At 52.2% G+C, this 22,595-nt stretch overlaps 1 protein-coding gene across 2 annotated transcripts; it reads right to left on the reverse strand.

The window, feature by feature from the left end:
- Positions 1 to 402: 402 nt before the first annotated feature.
- COMP (cartilage oligomeric matrix protein) lies at positions 403 to 21,190 on the reverse strand. Of its 2 annotated transcripts, none has more exons than XM_034755540.1 (19): positions 20,966 to 21,190; positions 17,653 to 17,738; positions 14,865 to 14,916; positions 12,862 to 13,034; positions 11,523 to 11,660; positions 11,342 to 11,419; positions 11,034 to 11,192; positions 10,324 to 10,428; positions 9,905 to 10,012; positions 9,136 to 9,295; positions 7,161 to 7,279; positions 6,711 to 6,763; positions 5,650 to 5,843; positions 3,779 to 3,957; positions 3,217 to 3,265; positions 2,550 to 2,746; positions 2,114 to 2,286; positions 1,733 to 1,872; positions 403 to 1,013 (listed from the first exon to the last, which is right to left on the reverse strand). In XM_034755540.1, exons 1-19 carry the CDS (start codon positions 21,042 to 21,044, stop codon positions 955 to 957), a joined length of 2,301 nt encoding a protein of 766 aa, XP_034611431.1. In that variant the 5' UTR covers positions 21,045 to 21,190; the 3' UTR covers positions 403 to 954. The 2 variants fall into 2 exon arrangements, with proteins under 2 accessions (XP_034611431.1, XP_034611430.1); XM_034755539.1 differs by having other exon boundaries at positions 17,653 to 17,741.
- Between the last annotated feature and the right edge of the window lie 1,405 nt (positions 21,191 to 22,595).

Here is a 22,595-nt window from a genome sequence, read left to right on the forward strand (position 1 = left end):
GGGCAGGGGCACCACCACCATGTGGCCAACCTGCAGCGGGGAACCAGCCGGAGACTCCATCCTGTAGGAACAGCCAAAGCAGGGACCTCTGGACAGTGAGAACTTCCTGCAGTCTCCTCACCTCAGTTTCACTCCCCCCGGACCCCCATCACCCTCTTCTCATCTGTAGGATCCCTATTCTTCACTTCTTTCCATTTAGCTTCTTCCCTCCTACCTAAACCCAGAAGAAAAATCTGTCCTGAGATTTGGGGTACGGCCTTACTCTGGAGTGCCCAGCACATTCTTGGGGAATCCTTGGATGCTACGTAACAGCAAATCTGACTGCTTCTCCCACCTGCTGCAGCCAGTCCGTAAAGGAGATTTAAACAGGTCAATGATCACGAAGAAGTACTTAAGTCTATTAGAGTGTTGTTTATTATCCAAATTATTCCAGAACTAAGGTGCCCTTTTAAAGTGCCTTTTGCGTTCCACGAGTAATTCAAACATCCTGCCCATCTCTAATGTACGTGTGCTTTTCAAATTGACATTTCCTGGCCTGACCAGTAATGGGACATGAGCTAACAGGAGGCGAAGTGTAAAAATGTTTTAAGGCTTCAGAGCCACTATGTAGGGGACAGTTATTCAAATAGTTCCAGCCATAGCAGGTAGCGTCTCAGCACATCTGTTTCCAGGCTGTGTGGCAGACTAGTGTTAACAGCACAGTCATCATTTTTGGCTTCTATTCACACTTCATTTATGAATCTCCTTCCAGCACCTAAAATCTCTGCAATTCCAATAGACTTTCATAGCAGTTACAGAGATTTGCTGTTGTAGAAAAGATGCCCGATAGGCAGTGACACACCCGCTGCTGTACAGAGTGCAGTGGTACATTACATAGGTCTTTATACAGTATATCAGAGCTGCAGTAGTGGATAGCTGAGTACTTTTTTAAAGCAAATTTTGATGGACAAACATTTAAGCCCTGGGCTGGTCCAGCTGCGTTCGGAATATCTCATAATCTTCAGGAATGGTATCTGGAGGGGAAGAAATTGAAGTTGGTGTAGATTAGCATCAAGATTGCAAATGAGAAGCGGAGTAAACCAATAACATGAAATAAACACACCCACACCCCTCTCGTGTGCAAACAGGAATCCAACGAGACCCGAGTGGTGAGACAGGTAAGAGGAGCTGGGACCCTCAAGAAAAGCCAAGCATGATTCCAAGGGATCAACATTCAATAGTAATAGTCTTTTGTCTGAAACCCCAGGTCAGATCTTGACCAAGTGTAGGGGATTGTCCGTCTCCTTTAGGACCCTGCAAATTTAATGGGAAATGAATGCTTGGCTTTCTGTCTTCGCCAGTGCTGCTAGAGAAGAATGGCTGACAGATTTCTCTCCGGAGCTCGGTGCATTTTAGTAATGGACAAGACAACCCCTCTCTAAACAACCCACTTTCATTCACATGGGATCCCATAAATGCTGCACTAGCTCGGTTACGCTAATTGAGAGAGCTGAATCTCAATCCATCCCTTGGGGGGAACCAGGAGCGGGGCCATACATTGCCTGGGGGAATGTCAGGGAGTCAAATTCCACCCACCCCCCTCCCCCAAAGGCATTTTATCCTAAAAGGTGCTTAAGTACAGCAGCAAGCTGTGTTGCTTAATCTCTCAGAGCAGGTAGCACTGCTGGGACAGCTGGCAGCAACACTCCTGCTTATGGGAGCAAGAGGCTAGTCAGCACAGGGGACAACTCACCATTGCAGCGGTAACGCAGGTTGGACCAGATAATATTCTCCTGGGAGAAGCAGAAGACCCCCAGACGACCCCCTCGCATGGTTGTATCAAGGACGACTCCGCTGTCTGCCACCATTTCAGGGCCTTCATAGAAGCGAGCCCTGGAAGGGGATGATGTATCTTAAGAGGCCTAGCCCTATTAAAAGTGATTTCCTTGCCCAAAGGAGGGAGTATTCCCCCTTCAACTCCTGGACATGCTGAGTAAGGAGAGGGGCACGGCGTTTGACTTTAAACAGGAGTTGAGTTTAGCAGTTGGTTCCCGCTTTCTTAAATGGTCTTAGTGCAGTTTTTAGGTTGACTCCCTCTCCTTGCACAGGGAACAGAGCAAGCCCTGCTCCTTACCTGATGTATCCAACTTGAGGGCGGTGCTGTAGGAACCAACGGTACGAGGTCTTGTCCTTCCAGCCGGAATTCCTGGGGTCTTTCCATAGCAGTTTGACCTGGTCTGTTGTGTCTCCAGTGTGCCAAAGGGAATTACGGAGATATTCTCCTGGCCCTGTATTGGATTTCACTGCCTGAGGGAGGAGAAAGGGCTGTGGTCATGTGTAGCAGGAACACTAGAGGAAGCTAGTGCTACATTCATCACATGTCCATACCTTCTGTTCATAAAGAACAGCTCTGGCCAGAGTGACAGCAAAGCTAGAGCGTCCTCCCCTTCCCGCAGGTAAGGTGCTTGATCTTAAACCAACTGCTCCCCCTCCCACCCGCCTGGTAAGACGAGGGGAGGACAGGGGCAGGGATTTCTGAAGCCCCCAGGGTGTTCCTCTTGTGGTCTTACCTTCAGCTGAATTCCGGGCTCTGCTACTGCTCGGAAGGGGTTTGCCTGCCAGTATGTCTGCTCCATCTGCTTCCACATCACCACATAGAAACTAGAGCTGTCCTGGTAACCGAAGATAAAGCCTGCATAATCGTCGTCTGTGGCAGTGTTCACGTGGAAGGTGCCCTCAAAATCCACCCCGTTGAATGCAGTGTAACCTCAACCGATAGGAAGGGGGGAGAAATAATCACCACTCAAGAGCCAAGAAACAAAACAGCCCAGTCCCCATTAGAGCCTCAACCATCCTGTTGGGATCCAGACCTTCCTTTCATGGGCTTAATCCAGAGACCCATTCAAACCCGGTCTCTCCCTCTACTCCCCTAGTGTTAGGTCCTACTAGCGGATCAAAACCAGACCCTGGTCTTGTTGAACAGAGCCTCCTGCCCAAATGTCTAGTTTGTCCAACTTCCATGTTAGCCAGAAACTTCCCCTGTTCTAGGTGTTGCTAAGAAAAATCCCTTACTTTATTGCACCCAGATTGCTTATTACAGAGCCAGAACATTCAAGACAAGAATTTCTTTCCTCCAAAGGAGAGAATTTGGCTGAACCACTAAAACCATCTCCAAAATGCTCTTTGAAAATTGTGCTGGGAAGAGGAATTACATCTGGCTGGAGAGCTGATTCTTACCCACAGCCAGGCCAGGATCGCTGTTCATGGTCTGGACAATTTCCATGCCCTGTGAAATGCAAGTGTTAACTCATTACCATCTGGAGTTGAAAGCTTTGATCATTGTCACCTGGACTTGGGGTGAAGAGGTGCAAACGTGCTTCCCTCTCCAAGGAGATAGCAAAATGCCACTCAAAGAGAGTTCATTCCAGTCATCTGTGAAAATCTGGTGCTGATTTAAGTGCTGTAATCCCCACCCCAAAGGGCTGGGAGGTAAGGAAGAGATTCGGCTACTCACTGCAGAGAAACTCGGGCAGGCTGGTGCCACCCCCCAGGGGCCTCCAGCCATGTCTCTGTAACCTGAGCCATCTCTCCTCTTCTGGCTCTCCCTAGTGACAACACAACTGGGCAAAGGGCGGGGGCCAGGCTCAAGTTTTGCGGGTCATTCCCCTCCCACTCAACCAGCCAACAGAAGAACTTTGGGGTTTGCGGCTCTAGGTCAGTGGATTCGGCTAAGCCATCTAGCTGCATCGCTCACAAATTCCTAGCGCCCCCTCACACTAGATCTGAAGCCGTCTCCTACCTGATTGAGGACAATCCAGTTGGGGTCAATCTGTGCGTCGCCCTCAGGGTCCAACACAACTGTCTGGAAAGCCCTGAAATCTGTCAGAGTCACCTCTGCATTCTCTGGGCACACGTCGATTCTGTCAATCACCTGGTCACTGTCAAAGTCATCTTCACAGAGATCTCCCACACCATCACCTGCAGAGGGGGTGGGGGGGTGATGAAGCGCACTAAGTCTCCTGTTCTCCGATAGCACCATCTCCTTCCACCTGCTTGGCTCTCAGCGCCATAGGTTTTAGGGTAGTTGTATCTATGCTGTGATAACTAGGCCTACAAATTTACCCCGTGAAAGGTCAAACTGTCACAATAACCCAGAACCACCAGTGTTGAGGGGAGAAGGTGCAAAAAAGAGACCGACTGAATTAGTCCCTACAAAAAGACCACCTGATACAACTCAAGCATGGTCTTAAAATCATTCCTGGTAAACAAGTGTGAGATTGGGGGGAGAGAGAAAAAAAAAAAAAAGTCAATGAATCAAAATGGATGTGTCAAAAATTGGGCCTTATTGGTGGACAAAATAATGCGAGGACAGGCTGGTCCAGCCGTCACTCCCTGGTGGGGGTCCTTAAAGATTTGGGGGAGGGGGAGGAAATACAGATGAACAGAAGGAGGCTACTGCTACGCGGACTGAAAGAAGGGGAAGGAACAAGCTTCACTCCTGGCTGCCACCCCCGCTGTCTCTGGGGACCTTGGACCACCTTCCTCCTCATCCTGCCCCATGGCCTGACCCGACTAGACCAAAGAGGGACCCAGATACCTCCCCTCCCGCCCCCGCTCTGGCTGAGTCCTGACCACCAGCTGGGATGTGACACTGTCTCCTTCCCTGTCTTATGTCTTCTCCTTTCTTCTGTCTGGTAAGAGTCTAGCTTAGCTGGCCAACGCTGCTGTACGCCTGTGACCAGAGGGCAACTAAAAGCCATGCCCTAAACAGTCCGATGCGGGCACAAGTTTGCCAGGTCTCGGAGCAGCTGATCAGACCATGGGCTGGGCCTGTGTTTTTCCAGCACTGAGGCTGCAAGTGAAAGTCAACCCCAGAGCCAGCTGTTTTTTCTCTTTGCTGCTCTTTTCTCTCCTTTGGGTGCGGTCGTCTTGTTTTGTCTTTTAGGAAACCGGATCAGACTCTAACAGCAGCTCCAGCCCAACTCAACTAATTTCCTCTCTTTTCCCTAAAAGGACAATTATTACCATCTTTTAGTACGATCTAAGAAACTGTCAAACAGGGAGGGTGGTCCTTTGAAAAACTCTTGCCAAGGGAAGGGAACAAGGGATGTTGTTAGCATAAAAGCCTTATTTAATACTTTACATTTCCAATGCTTTAACCAGTCCCACTTCTCTTTCGGTGTCTTATTAAAGGGTAACAGGATTTGTAATGGTGCTAAGCAGCCCGAGGTCTCTCTAGCAAACCCCAGACCTGTTTAGTGACTAGGTTCTGGTAACGCCTTTAGCCCGTGTATTCCATCTAAATTAATACAACCACCTCCCAGATAGGTGCCCTGCTGGGACCGAGTGTCCAAGCACAGCTGGACTTCTCTGGAGATGGTTCTGTAGGAACCCCCACCTGGGGCTGGTTCCCCCTCCCAGTCACAGATGCTGATAATGCTGGGGGTGGGGAATTTCACACCTTTTAACCCCATTTAAATGTTCTAAACTGTGAGTGCCTCTTGGCCAGTCAGTAGCACACTTGCTCCCATCCATGGGGCCCCACTGACCAGGATACTGGCCCAGGAACAGGAAGTCATGTCTCCTAAATGTTCTTTAAACTCGCTAGCACGTGACTGAAAGCAAGAAGGGGCAGGTCCTGCAGGCTGGTGCGACACGTGTTCCCCTTACTGTCTGAATCGTCTTGGCCGGGGTTGGCGACTAGCCGGCAGTTGTCAGGGCCGGGAGGCCTTAGATCCGGAATCCCATCATTGTCATCGTCGTCATCACATTCATCTCCAATCCCATCGTGGTCTGTGTCCAGCTGGGAGCTGTTGGGCACCGAGGGGCAGTTATCATGGGAGTCCTGGTGGCCGTCCCCGTCCCTGGCAGAGAGAACATCAGACAAGCCGAGCTCAGAACATCTGGCAAGAACAGTGGATACTAAAGGGCACAATAGGGGCACATGAACTCTGCCCCACATGCAACAGCAAGAAGCCTGCAGTGTGTGTGTGTGTGTGTGTGTGTGTGTGTTTTACAAAGGCACCCACCTGTCAGGTGAGCTTGGATCCTGCCTGACAGTAGGCAAGTGGCAGCTGGTGGTTTCACCAGCCATAAAAATCTAACCTGTGACTTAAGCCATGATGAGTTTTAAATTCACTCAAGCTGGACATGTCTTAATAGACCAGGGGTGGGCAAACTTTTTGGCCCAAGGGCCACCTTGGGGTTGCAAAACTGAATGGAGGGCCGGGTAGGGAAGGCTGTGCCTCCCCAAACAACCTGGCCCCCGCCCCCCCCCCCCCCCCCCCCCCCCCCCCCCCCCCCCCCCCCCCCCCCCCCCCCCTGCCCCATTCCCCCCCCCCCCCGCTCCTTGCCCCCTGACTGCTCCTCGGGTCCCCCTTATCCAACCCCCCGGCCCCCTTACCATCCCACTCAGAGCAGCATGTCTGGCAGCCGCGCTGCCCGGCTGGAGCAAGACGCGCTGCCCTGCAGGAGCGCCGTCCGCACAGCAGCATGGCTGCGGGGGAGGAAGGACAGCAGGGGAGGGGCCAGGGGCTAGCCTCCCCGCCTGGGAGCTCAAGGGCCAGGCAGGACCATCCCACAGGCTGGATGTGGCCCACAGGCTGTAGTTTGCCCACCTCTGTAATAGGCCAATAGTCTAGACTATTGCCTCAAGACCAGTTGTTACTTGTTCCCACAACACTCCTGGATTGTGTGTAGCCTAAACAAGCCATGGGGCAGCTGGTTCTCACCGGTCCTGGTTGGTGTCGCACAGATCCCCCACGAGGTCGTGGTCAGTATCTTTCTGGTAAAACAAAACATTAACCATCAGCTGAAACGTGCCCCAGGGGGACTGAAGATTTAGATCCCAAGGAAGAACGGAGACTGCTTGGGCCTCAATTGCTATTTAGCGCTGCCAAAGTGAAGAGAGCCCCACAGCGGAAGCAATTTCTCCTGCAGTGCTCATTGTGAACGGGTCGATTTCTCCCTGCAACAGTCGTGGAGAGTCGTACCCTAGGCTGCACAGCCGCTGCTCCGTCAGGCCCACTGCATGCTGGGAACGGTGGTCTCTACAGGCTGCTATTTGCAAGTGACAGTCTTGTCACACTACCAGCAAGGGCGCCCATGGCTGGGCAGTGTGGGTGCCATCCCTGCCCCTACCCCCGGGGAGGAGAGCTCAAGCAGGAGTGGCCTTTACTTGCCTGGTCTGGGTTACTGATGGTGGGGCAGCTGTCACACACGTCCCCCACGCCGTCCCCATCGCTGTCTTTCTGATCAGGGTTGGGGGTGTTTTTACAGTTGTCCACCATGTTTTTGATCTCTGTAAGCCACAAACACAGGGCCCTTTAAACCAGCACTGCCAGGAGAGGCATCTGCAGCAAGCTTGGGAGGTTAGAGAGGGCAGGAAGTGCGGCTGCCCCAGTTGTTCATGTCGCCATTTCTTGTTCTTCATCACCTCCCCGCCCCGCCCCGTGTGCAGTTCATGTATTTATGTTCAGTGCCTCCAAAGGCTCTTCTCTGGGGCTGAAATCACAAGACCAGAGGCCACGTTATTTTGAACCCTTTAATGGTTCAGGGGCAGAAGCACGTGCCTGTAAACATACATTCGTTTGTTCAGCCCGGTATAACCTTACTAACTAAAGAGGCAAAAAGATAACAGAAGATTTGGGTCAAGTAAACACAGCCTGACGGGAACCAGCGGCCACAGGAGAGCATTGAATTGTTGAGCTTTTTGCACTGGAGGTGTGAACGTACTTGACTTGAGTTTTGGCCGGCAATACCACCAGTTGCCTACAGAGGGCAGCTATGTCTGTCAAAGGCCAAAGCGGTGCCCACAGCTGTTTGCTGCATTCACCAAACTGGGCTTTGTCTACACTAGATTTTTTTTCCTCCTTTGCAGCTCGAAGGGTGAGAAACTTTAGTTTTCCAAGCAATGAACACTAATCCAAAAGTTACAGCAGCCTCCCCCAGGACACGGGAGTCTCCCTAGTGCCCATCTCCCCTCTGTGACCTGGGTGAGAGCTAAACCTTTTCAGTGTCCTCCAAATATCCAGCTGGTATTGGAGGGGGGGGGGGAAGGAAGGGTGTTGAGTGGGAGGGAGAACTATGAGAAAATCCCCCGGGACTGGTAGTTCCCAGACTGTGGCACAGGGTGTTAGCGCTCCTTGTAACAGCTGCTTCTACAAGTGTCCAGGATTCCCATTACAAAGAAATCTCACCCAGGTTATTCCTCGACACGTCTGTACCATGCCGGCCTGAGAGAGGAACCGGTCTCAAACCTGCGTTCCTCACAGAGTGACAGAGCTGCAAACAGGCAGCATCTTATCTGTCCAGGAGTAACCGGCTGCAGAGGGTTTAGACCAAAGTTGTCAGTGTTTTCCCAAACTGCTCTAAAGCAGATTTTATAGATTAGCCTTGGCTTATTTACTACGCATTGGCTGTTAGACTTGGAAAACTCCGACAGCATCTTCCGGAGGCCTGAGACCGGCCAGACAACATACTCCGCCACCTCTCTAACTTCCCTTCTTATCACAATGCCATCAGCTCCTCCACCACTGAATCGCACCAGAGAGATTCCTTAGTTGTAGCGACTCTGGGGAATAGTCTGTAAAGGAATTTCCTCTCTCTCAGGCCTGAGGCAGTTGTGGTTTCTGGCTCTAGAAACTGCCTTTACCCCCAGCCCAGCTAGCTGGTGATGACGTATCGACCAGCAAACCTGGCCCTGACATGTGCTGCTTTAACTCCCTGAGTGTTCCCTCAGCAGGTCTTCATCCACGGAGCGGCCTAGGCTGGGAGCCGCTTGGTTTGCCCAGCGGCTTCATTTCTACATGGAAGCTGCTGCCGCTCTGATTTGGGGACTCGGGTTCTAGGGCCACTGTGAAGATCGCGTGTGTTGTGGCCTCTTGTGAGCCGTGAAGGCTCGTGGCCTCTGTCCGTGGTGGGGGCGAATCTCTGCCCAAGGGGACAGTGATTAGAAGTGCTTTAGCCCGTCAGATAGTAGCGCTTTTCCTGCCGAGCTTTAGGCCACCTGGCTCCAGTATCCGGTTTCTGCCCAATGTGACTCGGTCTGTGGCCAAGGGGCCGGGACCAGCTCGAGGCACCGCCACTCTCGTTTGGGTGTGGTACTAATACCATTGTCAGCTCTTGGGGGTCTGCGTCCCCGCCCCCCGCTCTTACTGTCTCCATCTATGTCATCGTCACACGCGTCTCCCTTCCCATCACTGTCGCTGTCCCGCTGGTCGTTGTTCTTCACGTGCCGGCAGTTGTCGCAGGCGTCGCCGAAGCTATCCTTGTCCGTGTTGCGCTGGTCTGTGTTGCGCACCAGGATGCAGTTGTCCTGTGAGGTGGGGGGAAGGGAGCCGCGATGAAGCTATGCCCGGCCGTGGGGAAGGTACCAAAAGGGGTCACAGGGCAGACCTACTCGGAACTATCTGAGCCCAGCCTTGGCACCGGGACTGATGCCCTCATTCCAGGCATTGTCGCAAAGCCCAGGAGAGGTGTATGTTCAGCTGGTACCAGCATTTGCCCAGGACCAACGCTGAAAAGCTGGGACACACCCATCCCTGCCACTCCCTCAGAGAAGCATGATTTCATCCAATCGCAGCCTCCCCCTCTTCCTCCACACCAGCCCCTGCCTTGATCGTTTCACGAGAGGAGCAAAGCCTCCGGTCAGCACTGGACAGAACAATGGCTCCTTAGGGCACATCTGAAGCCCTCACCCCAGAAAGCCCCCTTTGCTTCAGGTACCTTAGGGGCTGCCCAAGCTTTGCCCAGCAGAGGCACACCCTGATTAGAGCCAGCCTCAATGTCACCATCCCAGGGTGGAGGCTACAGGTCTCCAGGCGTGTAGGCAGAGATGGAGCACTGCATGCTGGGACCTCTTTTTCCCTGGGTTCGGTGGGTATGTGCTGGCACGGCTTGGGACTAAGCATTAGAGAGTCCAAACCTCTGCATTTAATATCCCATCTCCATCAGCGTCGTCATCGCACGCGTCGCCGATGCCATCCCTGTCCGCATCCTCCTGGCCGGAGTTGGGGACGGTCACGCAGTTATCCTGACAGAAGAGCAGCCGTGAAGTACCTTGAGCTGCTGGTGTATTATGGAAAAAACACACACACACACACACACACACACACACACACACACACACACCCTTTTTTTCAAACCACAAAAGCCTGGACCCACCTGCCCTGGGAGGCAGGTCACTCCTGAGCCAGTCCCAGGGGCTGCTGCAAGCGACGCGCCTGCGTGGCGTAGAGGACAGTGGTTCCATAGGGGTGGGAAAGCGGAGCTGCCCTGCGTTATGAGTTCTTTGGTGCTGGCCTCTTGCTCTGCATTGCCCTGGTGTCCTGCTCAATCTCTTACCTTGCGGCATTTTCGGTCTGTGCAGCGCAGCTTCTCATCCGGGAATCCATCGATGTCTGTGTCTCTCCCGCAGACGTAGCCGTTCCCGGCCCACCCGACAATGCACTGCGAGACAGCAGATGTGGGGAGTGAGGGCGCAGGGAGAGGTCTACTGCAGAACTGCTCTCCTGAGTACATGCATCCAGGCTGCGGGGCTGCATACCATGGGCTGCACTTGGTCTCAGAACTCCTGGGGGATTGGATGCCTCATTCACAGGTGGGCTATCCCCTGGAAGAGGCAGCTGTGCTGTGATGTGGTATTAGCTCAGGTCTGAGCTCTCCGCTGCATACGGAGGCATAGAGCGAGACTCAGCAGCCCTGGGCTCCCCCTGGCCCCAGCGTGTTCCACTGGACCTTGGCTCCCAGTCTGAACAGGACTCACCCCCCCTTCAGCGCCAGCGTAACGCTCAGGGGCTGTGGACACACAGAGACCTGGAAGCGTCGGCTCACTGCACGTAGGCAGCAACAGGCCACTCTGCAGTGTGCAAACAGGGAAGTTCCTCTCTCAGCTCCACTGGGAGAAGGAACTGATGCTGGTGGCACGTGCTGGCCAGTAGGGTCAGTGATAGACACAGGAACCTGTATGCACTTAGAAAAGCAGACCGGACGTGAAGGGAAAACAGGCCCCCCGAAGGCCCTGCTGTCTAAGCGAAGGGCGGTTTGGTTCTCACCACACACGAGATGGTCCCATCCCGTTCAACGATGCAGCGAGCTCTCTCATGGCACGGACTGAGTTCCCCGTTGGGACAGCGTCTCTCCGCCTGGCTTCTGCACCCAGCAATCTGGTCCCCAACAAAGCCAGGCTTACAGGACCCGCACTTGTAGGATCCCTGCCAGGGGAGCAACAAGAAGTAACGTGGGTGCTGGGAAAACGTTGCTTGAACCCCCCATCCAGTGGGGGCGACTGCTCCGTCCCAACTGAAAGGAGACGCTGCAGGGGGTCTAGGGGCAGCGGCCCAGGCCAGCTGGTGCTAGTTACCCGAGTGTTGATGCAGATGGAGTTTGGGACGCAAGCCCTGGAGCTGTCTGTCTCACATTCATTGATGTCTGTACAAACCTGTCCGGGAAGGAGAAAGCGGGAGGGTGAGTCACACTTCAGTAGAAAGCAGCCGCCTCACTTAAAGTGGCTTTTTGGGATGGGATGAGGGGGATGGATGTACCTGTTTGTTGGCTCTGGCGAACGCTAACCCAACCCCTTGGGGTGCTGGTCCAGTGTAGCCGGTGGGACAGGGGTCACAATGGAAGCCAGGGGCAGTGTTAATGCAGTTGACTCTTGGGAAGCAGGGGTTTGCGCTGCACTGTAGGCAAGAAGGAGAGTCCCTGCTGAGTTGCTAGTTGCAATTCTAAACCAGCCATTCCTAGAGTCTGACCCTGGCGGGACGGGGCAAGGAGGGAGGAAAGGCCCCAAGAGGCAGGCAAGAGGGAAGGGGATCTTTGAATTTCTGTGCCAGTGGAAAGTGCAGCTCCCCATGTACTCTGCTCTCCCAAGCTGCATAGGGCGCAGACAAGGAAAGCAAATCAACTGACAAGATTCCTTCCCGTTAATTTCCAAGGTGCCATCTGTTTCCTAGGCAGGGCCCTAACTTACACTTCTTCTTGGCAGCGTCTCAGAGGCCAAAGTACCATATAATTTGTCATGCTGGTTTTGAGGGGTCAGGGTTTATTCACAGCACTGTGGTGTAATTGCCCATCTCAGAAGGAGAGCATTAGCATTCAACAGCCCATCCAGCCCCAAAGATTAGACTTTCCTTCATTATAAATTGCTTAATCCTTTTTCCGACTATTTTAATTTAATCCTTGTGCATTATATCCCCTGTAAAAAGAACAGGAGTACTTGTGGCACCTTAGAGACTAACAAATTTATTTGAGCATAAGCTTTCATGGGCTATAGCCCACTTCTTCGGATGCAACCAGTGTCATTAAACAAAGAAACCTGTTGCCATCCAACAAACCTCCACAACTGAACAAAATTCTAGCCGTACAAAGGAAGCAAAACCGGTCTTTAGTAAGTGACCAGCCAAAGAATCAGGGGGGAAAAAATCATTTGCCTCGTAGAAGCTGATCTTAAACTGCAGAGACGGATTGGAAACAAAGACTGGTTTCCCGTGTTCAGAGGGAGCCCGCTGGGCAGGTTTCAGGGGTCCATTATGATCATCTAGTCTGACGTGCACATCACAGGCCAGCGAGCCTCACCTGATCATTTCTGCATCAGGCCCATGCCGCCTCATTGAGCCATTGCATCACTTTTAGAAAGAGACGCCAGGCCTTTAAAGACTTCTTGGATGGAGCAAGAAGAAGGGAGTTTTAATACATGAGACACGCACCCACTCCAGTTAAATTACGGCGGGCATTGGTTTGTTGCATTAGGCAGGGAAATTTAACTGTGTGACCTCCATTGATGATGACAAGGCTAATGTGAGAAACCCTTACTCTGCTCCAGAGAGGAGTTAACCACAGATTTTTGTAATGTCCAGTGACTCATTGCAGATGGTCTCTGACCTCATTGATATCTGTGCAGTGGGTCCCGTTGCCTGTGAAGCCCAGGGGGCAGGGTCCACAGTGAAAGCCAGAGTCAGTCTCTGTGCAGGTAACTCCAGGGAAACAAGGGTTTGGTAAACATCTGGGAAATCGTGTTATGCTGATCCCTGGGCCAGTTGCCCCTGGGTGCATGCCTGGAGAGTAGAAAACACGTTAGGAACAGAGCTGCCACAGCCAGCACCTCGCATATGTTACACTTACCTGGTGCCTTCTCATAGTGCTTTACAAATAGTGAATGATCTCTCACTACCCTGGGAGGGAAAACAGTCATGTTCCTATTTTGCAGATGGGGAAATTGAGGCACAAAGAAGTTACTTGTCTGAGGCCTCTCAGACTCAGTGGGAAATACAGCCTGGAATCTTGACTCCCCAGCTGGTACATTAATGACATCCACCTCCTTCTCAATCCTGCACGCCTAACCATCACACCCATTACCCAGACTCCCCTGGGTAGCAGAGGGTCCCGAACTGGCCCCAGAAGGGAGGGCTGGTATGACTCCCGGGTGGGAATCTAAGATTAGCATCTATTTCTGAAGCTCCAAGGTTGTCCCGTAGGAGGACTGTTACCCAGTCTGCCTTGAAGGTACGGATTAGAGCTGCAGTGATGCTATGAAGTGCTCTCGTTCAAGGCCCTGACAGCTCGACGGATAGCCCCAGGAATGCCGAGTCATCCATCTTTCCCCAACCTCTTTGGAAACCAGAGTAATGAGCAGGGAAGACAGAGATCAAGTGAGAGGAAGAAAGTTCAAGACAGTTTTATGAGCAACTTATTAAAACAACTGCTGTGGATGAATGTGATTCTCTACGGTAGGTCCCAGAGGCTCTGGCTAATCTCTTTTCCTGCAGAAATGTGGAACCAGTTACTGCTCTATTCTTTAGCTGTGCTGGCAAATAACGGAGCATCTCCCTCAACTGCGCTCTCCTAAAACCAAGTACCCTGGAAATAAATCTCAGTCCAGAAAGTGGCTTAGTGGGGAGCAGGCAGCAATCAACGTACAAAATGTTGCTTGTTTCCTTGCTGGGACGGGACAGAAGTGGCTTGGAAGGAATGGCACAGAGCAACGTTCCATTTCATTCACCGCTCAAGAGCGGCCCACTAACTAGCAAACCGGGGGAGGTGCATTCCTGGGCGATTAGAACATGCCTGAGGTGGGGGTATTAGGCGACTGGAGGCTGTATGCACCTGAAAACCGAAATGACTGCCCTGCCCGGTGCAGGGCCGTTATGGAACACAGTTTATCCACAGTTGAGGATACAAAGAGCTGGGGGTTGTGTGGACTAGGCTGTTCCTGGGGCAGCCGCAGATGGAGAGGACTCCGGGCTCACCTCCCTGCAGCATTGCACAGGTTTAACTTGAGGCCTGATTTTCAAACAGATGCAAAAGGCTGCGTAGACGCGCTGCGCTCAGGCGCAGAGCAGCGGTGTAGCTTACGTTGACTAGGAACACATCTGGGCTGATCTAAAATACAACTGTCCACACAGCGTTTTACACGCAGTTGAATTAACCTAGTGCCTGTGTGTGTCTAGGCCAAGGCCTGCGTCTCAGAAGGGAAGAGGCTCCCAGGCCTTGCACCAGCTAACGGTTCCGCCTGCGATTGCTACGGGGGTGACACCCTAGGACAAAGACCTGAGCACAGGGCTGGGATCCAGAAATCCCCAAGCTCTAACCCAGCTCCGACACTGACTCTCTGCGGGCAAGTTGCTTCACTTCACCCAGCTGTGCACTAGGGATACTTATCCTCTGCTGCCTCCCAGGAGTGGGTCATGAAGCTTCGTTAACGGTTACAAAGTGCTTTGAAGAGGGGCATTGCCAAGTCTGAGGATTATCCTAGGGCACGGCTAGTGAACATGAACAAGTCGACCCCTCGAGGGGGGCTGTGCTAGGTGATGTCTGTTGCTGGTTTAAACAGACGTAGGCGGCAGCAGTGAGCAGTTGGGCCTGGAGCATTTAACGGAACAACTCACCGCAGGCATCGCACTCCATGACTGTGTTTTTCAGGAACGTGATCTCCTTAATCTAGAAAGGAAACAAGAGCCACCAGTTAGCCAGGAGTTTCCCCTCCCATTCAGGTCGCTTGCACTGCGGCTTTTCAGCGCCAGAAGGGAATCGCACACCTGTGCCTCTACACGTTTGTTTACAAGAGGCGTAGTCTCCGAGTTGTGGGCCTCATACGGACTGAGACCGCTTTATCTCCCCGCCCTCTGCACCTCTCACACACCCTTCAGCTTAGAGGAGACAGGCCCCCAATGCTGCCGAGATGAGCTTACCATGGGCCAGGGCAGAGAATCCCAATGCCAGGGGAGACACGTTTCATTTTTCCAGGGGCTTTAATACTCATGCAAGTTGCGGAGCTTCTCCCTCATAGCATTCCCTGCAGCTGTACCCCCCCCCTCTGAGCTGGAGGGCGTGAAAGGGAAAGTCAGGGCCAGTAAGGGGTTAATTAGTGTCACACACGGGCCACTAGACAAGGGGTTCAGACGGGGGAAATAGAGGGAGAGCAGAGACTCTCCGAATATCTGGGGTGTCAGACAGCCTGCTCAGCCCTGCAGGTGCCACAGCTGGTACCCAGCAGCGCTGAAACCGAGGCTCAGTCCTGCCCTTCCCCTCCAAAAGGGCTTACTCCAGGGAGCCCCCCCATTCACTTAGCGACCTGCTGGGTTTTCTAGTGTGGGAGGATGAGAGCAAAGCAGCTGGCAGAAGCCACTGAAATGGCTGCAAGGGACTGGCCACCCACCTGGCCAGTTCCTTTAATCCAAAGAGGGGAGGGGGGAGATCAACAGGGTCCTTAAAACAATCTTGCTAATCTGCAGTGGGGAGGGGACACAGGCTGTCCCTTCAGTGGAGTGAAGGATGTTGGTCTGGCACAGACAAGGGTGTAGGTCCGTTTCCAGGCACACGTAGAACCGAGCGTTCCAGCACTCTCCATGACCCCAGCTCTCCTAAAGCTACAGCCAAGCCTGAGAGCCTGGTTCGAACCCAGAGAAAGCGGCTAGCAAGGGCAGGAGCAGCCCCAGGCTTTAGTCTGGTTCTGGGGACACCAGTTAGGTCCCAGGCAAAACACACCTTCCAGCTGTGGCCCCATCGCAACTAGGAAAATGCATTAGCAAAGGTGGTGTTAGGCAAGACTTTGCACCCAGCGTGGACTCCTTTACAAATAGCAAGGGCAGACCCTGACTGCCTGGGAGCCTAGTGGACGAAGTGCACTGGCTGGGGAATTGTCTAGATGACTTCATAGGTCTTTTCCAGCTCCCATTTCTATAGTTCCATAACATCACAGGGAGCAGCGCTGCCCAAGTGAGGGAAGGGGAGAGGTCAGACTGCAAAGCGACATCCCCTGGTCTCTCTCCAGCACCCCACAGACCTGGAGTTCTCATCACCATAGATCAGGATTGTGCCCACACGGCAGCATCTGTTCAGATCTCACCCACAGCTCCTACGTACAAGGGCAGGGTCTCATTTTCCACCAGACTCTTCCTCCATCCAGCGTTACCCTGAGGCTACAGTAATCTTCACGTCATGTGTTTAGAATAATTTAATCTAAGCCAGATGTAGCACCAAACCCAAATCCCCAATTCAAAGCATTCCAGCCAGTGAGGGAGTTTGGAGCAGGATCGGAGTGCCGCTATCCAGCACCACCTCGAATTCATCCAGGGTTGCTTGGTGCTGTGGGTTCGGGCTGCATAGCCAACCTGGGGTTGCTCATTACTGATGTGTGAAATGCCGAATTGTGGAAAATAAGGTAATAGAAAAACGTAAAGAAATGAACAGCACATCTGTGTAAGCCTCCACCTTAGCTCTCTAGTGATGTGCGAGAGTCTGTTAGAGAGGGAATCCATGGAAAGGGCGGTGGGGGGGGGAGAATAAATAAAAAAGCCGGTGTGGAGAAGCAACGCTCAGCTTGAAGGGAATGTTGGAAAGCACCGCCCTAGGCTACTGGGAGCCATGTCTGACCTGATTCCTAGCAAACACTGGCTATTTATGCAACAGCCTGAAATGTGAGAGTAATTCAGTGCAACAGATGGTTTTGCAGATTAGAGGCCGTCCAGTTTGCACTGGCACCGGGGCCTGGCTGCCATTCCAATTCTCTGGCAGGCAGAGGCTGCTGCCTTCCGTGAACAGAGTCGAGAGAGGGAGAATGGAGCCTTTCTATGGAGTTAAAAAGGAGCTGACCAGACAGACGGCCACCTCCTCGGTAAAACAGGCAAGATCCAAATTCACCCAAAGTTCCAAAGTCCCTCAGTTGCTGCTGGAGCTTGCGAGGTGTAGGATTAAAGCAACAGGAGGAAACCAAGCCAGTGAATACGAGGCTTGTTCAGAGCCCGTGTGACTTCTGTTTCCTAGACCCTACTGGGTGGCTGAATGGGCTCCTCTCTTCCAGCCTGGCCTTTGCCTGTTGACTTCATCAGCCCACAAAACCAAGGAAAAAATGACTGTTACGGGCCCTGCCACACGTTACTCCAGTGATATAGGCCCAGTCTGTCTATTCATGTACAAAAATAATTCTTCATTTGTGTTAGTTTTTGGTAAGATGAGGGCCCAAGCAGCAGAGTTTGCATGGAAATTCGAATCCAGATGATCCCAGAATTCAGGGATGCTCAGAGCTAGGTGTGGGGGTCACCTGGGGCTCCTACCCTTGCCTAGCATGAGAATACCATTTTGATCTCCCTGTTCAACAGGTCAGTGTGCGAGGCAGCTGCCTCCCTGGCCCCTCTAGCGCGGCGCGAGACAGAACGGGACCGCTTTCTCACGTACCTGCTGCTTCAGCAAATCTCTGACTTCCTTCAGCGCCAGGTTCGTCTCTCTCATCTCTGCGAGCATCTGGTGCCCGACATCCCCTCCTACTGAAAACAGGAGCATCAACAGTGGAACGCGCCAAATAGTCTGCTCACCTCTGCATTGTGTGTACTGATTCTTACTTGTTCTGCCTCTCCAAATAATTACCAGGGCCGCCCAGGGTGGGGGCAAGTGGGGCAATTTGCCCTAGGCCCTGGACCCCGCAGGGGCCCCGCGAACCCTGGCCTGGCAGCGGTCTGGGTCTTCGGCAGGGGCGGGTCCTTCAGTGAAGCGGAGCAACTGAAGGGCCCCCCGCCGCCAAACACCCAGACCGCCGCTGGGTGAGTACAAGCGCTGCAGCTCCCCTGCTTTGCCCCAGACCCCCTGAATCCTCTAGGCGGCCCTAATTACAACCCACTAGCGAGGATCCCCTCCCCAGTCTGTGGCTAGGAGGCGGTTGTGAGAGTAATAAGGAGTTGCACGCTACAGAAGGAAGAGAGTGCAGGGACTTTATCACAAATCCTCCATCAAGAGGGAGTACCTTGTAACGTGATCAACATGAAAACCGTCGGAGGAACCTGTCTTCATTTCGCCCCAAAGCCACTAACCAGACCCCTCTTCCTCAAGGGGTAACCATCGACTTCCCTAATGCATTTACTGGGCACATTGTGACACGTGCAGGAAACGCAAGATGGGTGACACCTCCCAGTCTCCAGGGAGGGGGAGGGTGTGGGTGACATTTGGGTAACCTGCCAAGATTCATCACTCTCCCAAGGTGACACTTAGCCCCACAGCCAACGCATGAGCTGGCCTGGCAGTTCAGCGGTGGAGCTCACTGCTCGGGTGGCAGGTTTTGTGCTGGTTGCATACAGGAGGGGTGTGCTGCTGACGAGGCAAAAGGAAGTTTACAGCCCAAGGCTGTGGAGGATTCTATGAGGGGCGGCACCAAACGTCAGCTGGCCCGAAGGCTGCGCCCATGCATGCAAACAAGAGCTGCTGCACGGGGGGGGCCCCACCCTGTTCCTAAGATACCGGAGGCTCTTCACCCGCTGCTTTAAGGTGCTTCGCGGGGCAGTGTCGCCTGCCCACTGGTGGAAAGCAGCAGATCCCCCGGCATAGAATTGGCTTGTTGGGGATTCTGGGACGTGCCAGGGACATCTGCCCACGTCCACAGAGTACGAGCAAGCAGGCACACGTGCCTGCAGGAACTGCAGCTCCAGGGGGGTAGAACAGAGGTGTGCAAAACTATTCCTAGGTCACCACGGGGCAAAACCAACCACTCTGAATTCTGATTTGGCCCCTCTTTGAAATATCTAATGGTCCTGCTCGTGACAATGAATGAACTAACCCCAGCGGCTAGCTCATTCGAATCCCCCGCCATGCTGCGTGAGAGAGGGTCTGTCTAGTGTATAATCCTGGATACTGATTGGGGGGGGGGGGAATTAACATGATTTGTAACACTGCACAATTGTCCAGGCATTTGTCTCTGTGAGGTGACATCACTGCACATGCTACACGGGATTGGACCTGAAGACCATTTGGAAATCGCAGCTAATTCAGAACACAACAGCCTGCAACCTGCCTTGGCTCCCAGTCGGCTCTGCAATGAAATTCAAGGCAGTTGTTTTAACGGGTGAAGTCCTGAGTGGTTTGGGCCTTGTCTGCCATAGAGACTGCCTCTGTCCTCATGCAGTCCCATAGCAGCCGTAAGCTACAGGGTCACATAAGCAAATAAAAGGTCTTGCTATTAGCCCCTGGGTGTTCAGAGAGGGGAACCGGGCTCAGGATTTCAGTTCCTCATGACTTGGGCTCTAGGCCCAGCTCCGCCAAGGTATTTAAGCGTCTAACGTCCATTGAAAGCAATGGTGCTTAAACACCGCTCTGGTTCTGGGCGCTAGGACCTAAACTTGGGTAGCCTTTGAGGCCTGCTGCAAAGTTCATCTCTGCGCCAGTGGGGAACGGCGCATTTAAAAATAGCTCAGAAAAAGCCACGACCGATGGATCAGCTGTGCTGCTCTTTTCCTGACCCAAAAAGGGAGCCCACCACTCTCTCTCCTCTTCTCTCCTCCAGGCATTTCTAACCAACCTGATCCCACGGTGCCTCGCACAGGGAGCAGGAAGGATGTTTCCTATCCACACACTGCACTGTGTAATTGGTAAGGTGCATTATGGGAGAAGGGACTGTCATCCTCCTCTGAAGCCTGAGGTATCTGCCAACACCAGTGGCGGGATATCAGACTTGAAGGCCCACCTAGTTGACCCCATATAGCACCTTGTATGTTCTGTAATGAATAAACCTGAATGTCTGGAGGGTTGGCTCTGATAAGTCTCTCAAAGTTTGGGTGAATATTTGTAACCTCTCCAGCACAATTAGGTCTAGGAAACGAACCGACAAACAGCACACGAGTGTCTAAGTCAAACACCAAATGAAACCTGCTTTTCCCAGTAGGGAGTGGAAGGTGGTCAAACATTTTCTGACTTCACACAAATATTCTGAGTGTGTGTTCTGGCTTAAGGGTCCATTTTATCTGACTGGGTTTGTCTGTCCCGAGTAGCATGATGCTACTTTAAAATGAACAACGGAAAAGATTGCATATTAAAAGAACTAAACACACACACAGAACCAGGTGTCCAAATGGGATTCCCCCAGGCAACCTGAGCATTTGCAAACATGCCCTTTATTTTGCAGCCCATATTCTTGAGCTCCCTCACGCTCTTTCCAAACACATTTTATCCTTTGGAACTTGCTTTTTTAGTTCTCGCTTTGCTTGACATGGAAATCACAGATTCCTCATGACTTGAGCAACTATCCTGAACGTACTGCTCAAGAAACAAAGCACTGCCATGAATCCCACAAAGGGCTGAATTCCTAGCCTAGACGATGGGTTTCCCTGAGCTGCGTGCGTATGCAGAGCATACAGAAATCCCAGGTATCTGCCACGGAACATCCTGCATCAAATAGGTCTTTAATCTCATCCTTTGCAATACAAAGATGACTTGCCAGGGGCATGTTATCCTATTTGCAAAATAACAAAAATTTGGTCAGTTCCAGCTGTCAAAGGGGAAGAGATTTAATGTGTTAAAACATCGTTAAACAGAGGAAAAAATACAGCCTAGGACTGGAACGTTTAAACCGACTGGCTCAAGGTTTTGTATGAAGCTACAATTCATAAAAATTGAATTCTGGTATCACCAGCTATGGTTGACGAGTCATCTGCTTTCTCGCTGCTCTGCTGCACACAGTGTTTGCAGAGAAGGTCCGCGCACATAGAGGTAATTAAAACCCACTTACCTCCTACACTTGTCATCTGACTTGATGCAAAAGGACAACAGAGGCTTAGGAGAAAAATGAAGACTAGAGTCGAAATCATTCTTGAATCCCAGAGAGGTGAGGATGTGTGGGCTTCTCTTGCAGGGAATTTATTAACCTGCAGGTCTGCCTCTGCTCCCCATTAGTGTCTGTGGTTTGCTGTTTATGAAGTTGCATTTCCTTCCTCTGAAGTTCTTCTCTGAGGCTAGACTAGGAGTGGACGTCATTTCTGGCTCCCAGTCCACCGAGAAAGGTTACAAAAGTAAACAATATGAAAAAGTCATCAGGAGAGCAGCTTAGTGTTTTTTTTAAAACCATCTTGCACCACAAAAAGGTCAGAAAATTCCAGAATTAAATGGATTCCCTTTTAGATCAATTACTTTTTTTTTTTTGATGGGGTGGGGCGGGCCGGGCGGAATTTACAGCCTTGGCTCTACTGGCATTTTCCTTCTGGCATCGCTCACAAGAACACATCAGCTTACGGTGAATGTGGGCTTAACCAGAGTTTTATCCGGAGTCCCTTGGACTCCCAAAAGACAGTTCTACCACTTGGGCTCAGCTGCTGTATTATTGCATCCTCTTCCAGCCATTCAAGGACAAAACCGTCACATACTTCTCCCATTCAGTGGCCTTCCATGGGGCACAGGCTCAGCACAGATTATTACAGTAGCTGGGGGCCGAGCTGCAACAGAATATTTGGGGGGCTGCAGTGACCGAACCGGTCAGACGGTGAAGTGTCCATGTAGCACAAACCACCAGCACTAGCGGTGCTAGCTGGCCTTCTTGTTAGTTATCTTAGAGAAGAGGCCAGCACTTAAACAGGCCATGGAGACTTGCACACTTGCCCTCATCCAAGAGGGGCTCCTACGGGGAACGAAGCATACTGGCAGGGTGGTGGGAGGGAGAGCTCTTTCTGCTACTCCCTTTGCTGGTCCGGCTGTGTGGATAATTGATTCTCAATCCAGCACCTTCCACAAGCACCAAATTCACCACACAGCAAACCCAGGAGGACTCAAAAATCCACTTACAAGGCAGTTTTGGGATGACGCTGCCCATATGGGGATTGGGGCAGGAGCCTCTCAGCATCATCCGAATAAGAGGAAGTTATGGATACAACTGCGGCCTACACTGGAAGATTATCAGAGGTGATGAAAGCCAGTTAGCGCTCCTCCTTGCTCTATGCATGCTCGCAGTAGGATTGTGAACTCTGAGAGGCTGCCAGAGCACAGCTGCAGCAAGTCAATCGTGCTGTTCTCTTGGAGGTGCCACAAACAGCAGAGTCCCAGAGCGAGGCACCTTTGGCTCCTACGCTGGTGGAGCAGCAGGACCTTTGCATGCTCATCTGAAACTTCTGGTAAGGTCTGAAGACAAAACGACCACGTAGCCCATGTGCCAGAGTGGGAGGGGAGGTGATTCAGAGGGACCCCACTGGCGAAGGTGCAGGGGAGCATTCAGCGAAGGGGGCGGTCCAGCAATTGTTAATGTTATGTTCCATGAATGGTGGAACAGGAAGTTTTTACTTTGTAGAGCCAGCCCAGAGTTGTATTCAAAATATAGTAATTTGCAGCTGTTAAGCAGCCTTTATATGACTTGTCTGAAACACACAAGAGTC

This window comes from Trachemys scripta, chromosome 22 (genome assembly GCF_013100865.1).
Source record: "Trachemys scripta elegans isolate TJP31775 chromosome 22, CAS_Tse_1.0, whole genome shotgun sequence".
Taxonomy (NCBI): Eukaryota; Metazoa; Chordata; order Testudines; family Emydidae; genus Trachemys; species Trachemys scripta.

Bases quoted from the DNA above. Each gene is read 5' to 3' on its own strand.
- COMP (XM_034755539.1), bottom strand. From the start codon at position 21,044: ATGATTTCGACTCTAGTCTTCATTTTTCTCCTAAGCCTCTGTTGTCCT. The intron at 14,917-17,652 runs GTACGTGAGAAA...TTTCCTTTCTAG, and splicing joins GAGATTTGCTGAAGCAGCAG to ATTAAGGAGATCACGTTCCT. The intron at 10,013-10,323 runs GTAAGAGATTGA...CTCTTCTGTCAG, and splicing joins CAGACCGAAAATGCCGCAAG to GATAACTGCGTGACCGTCCC.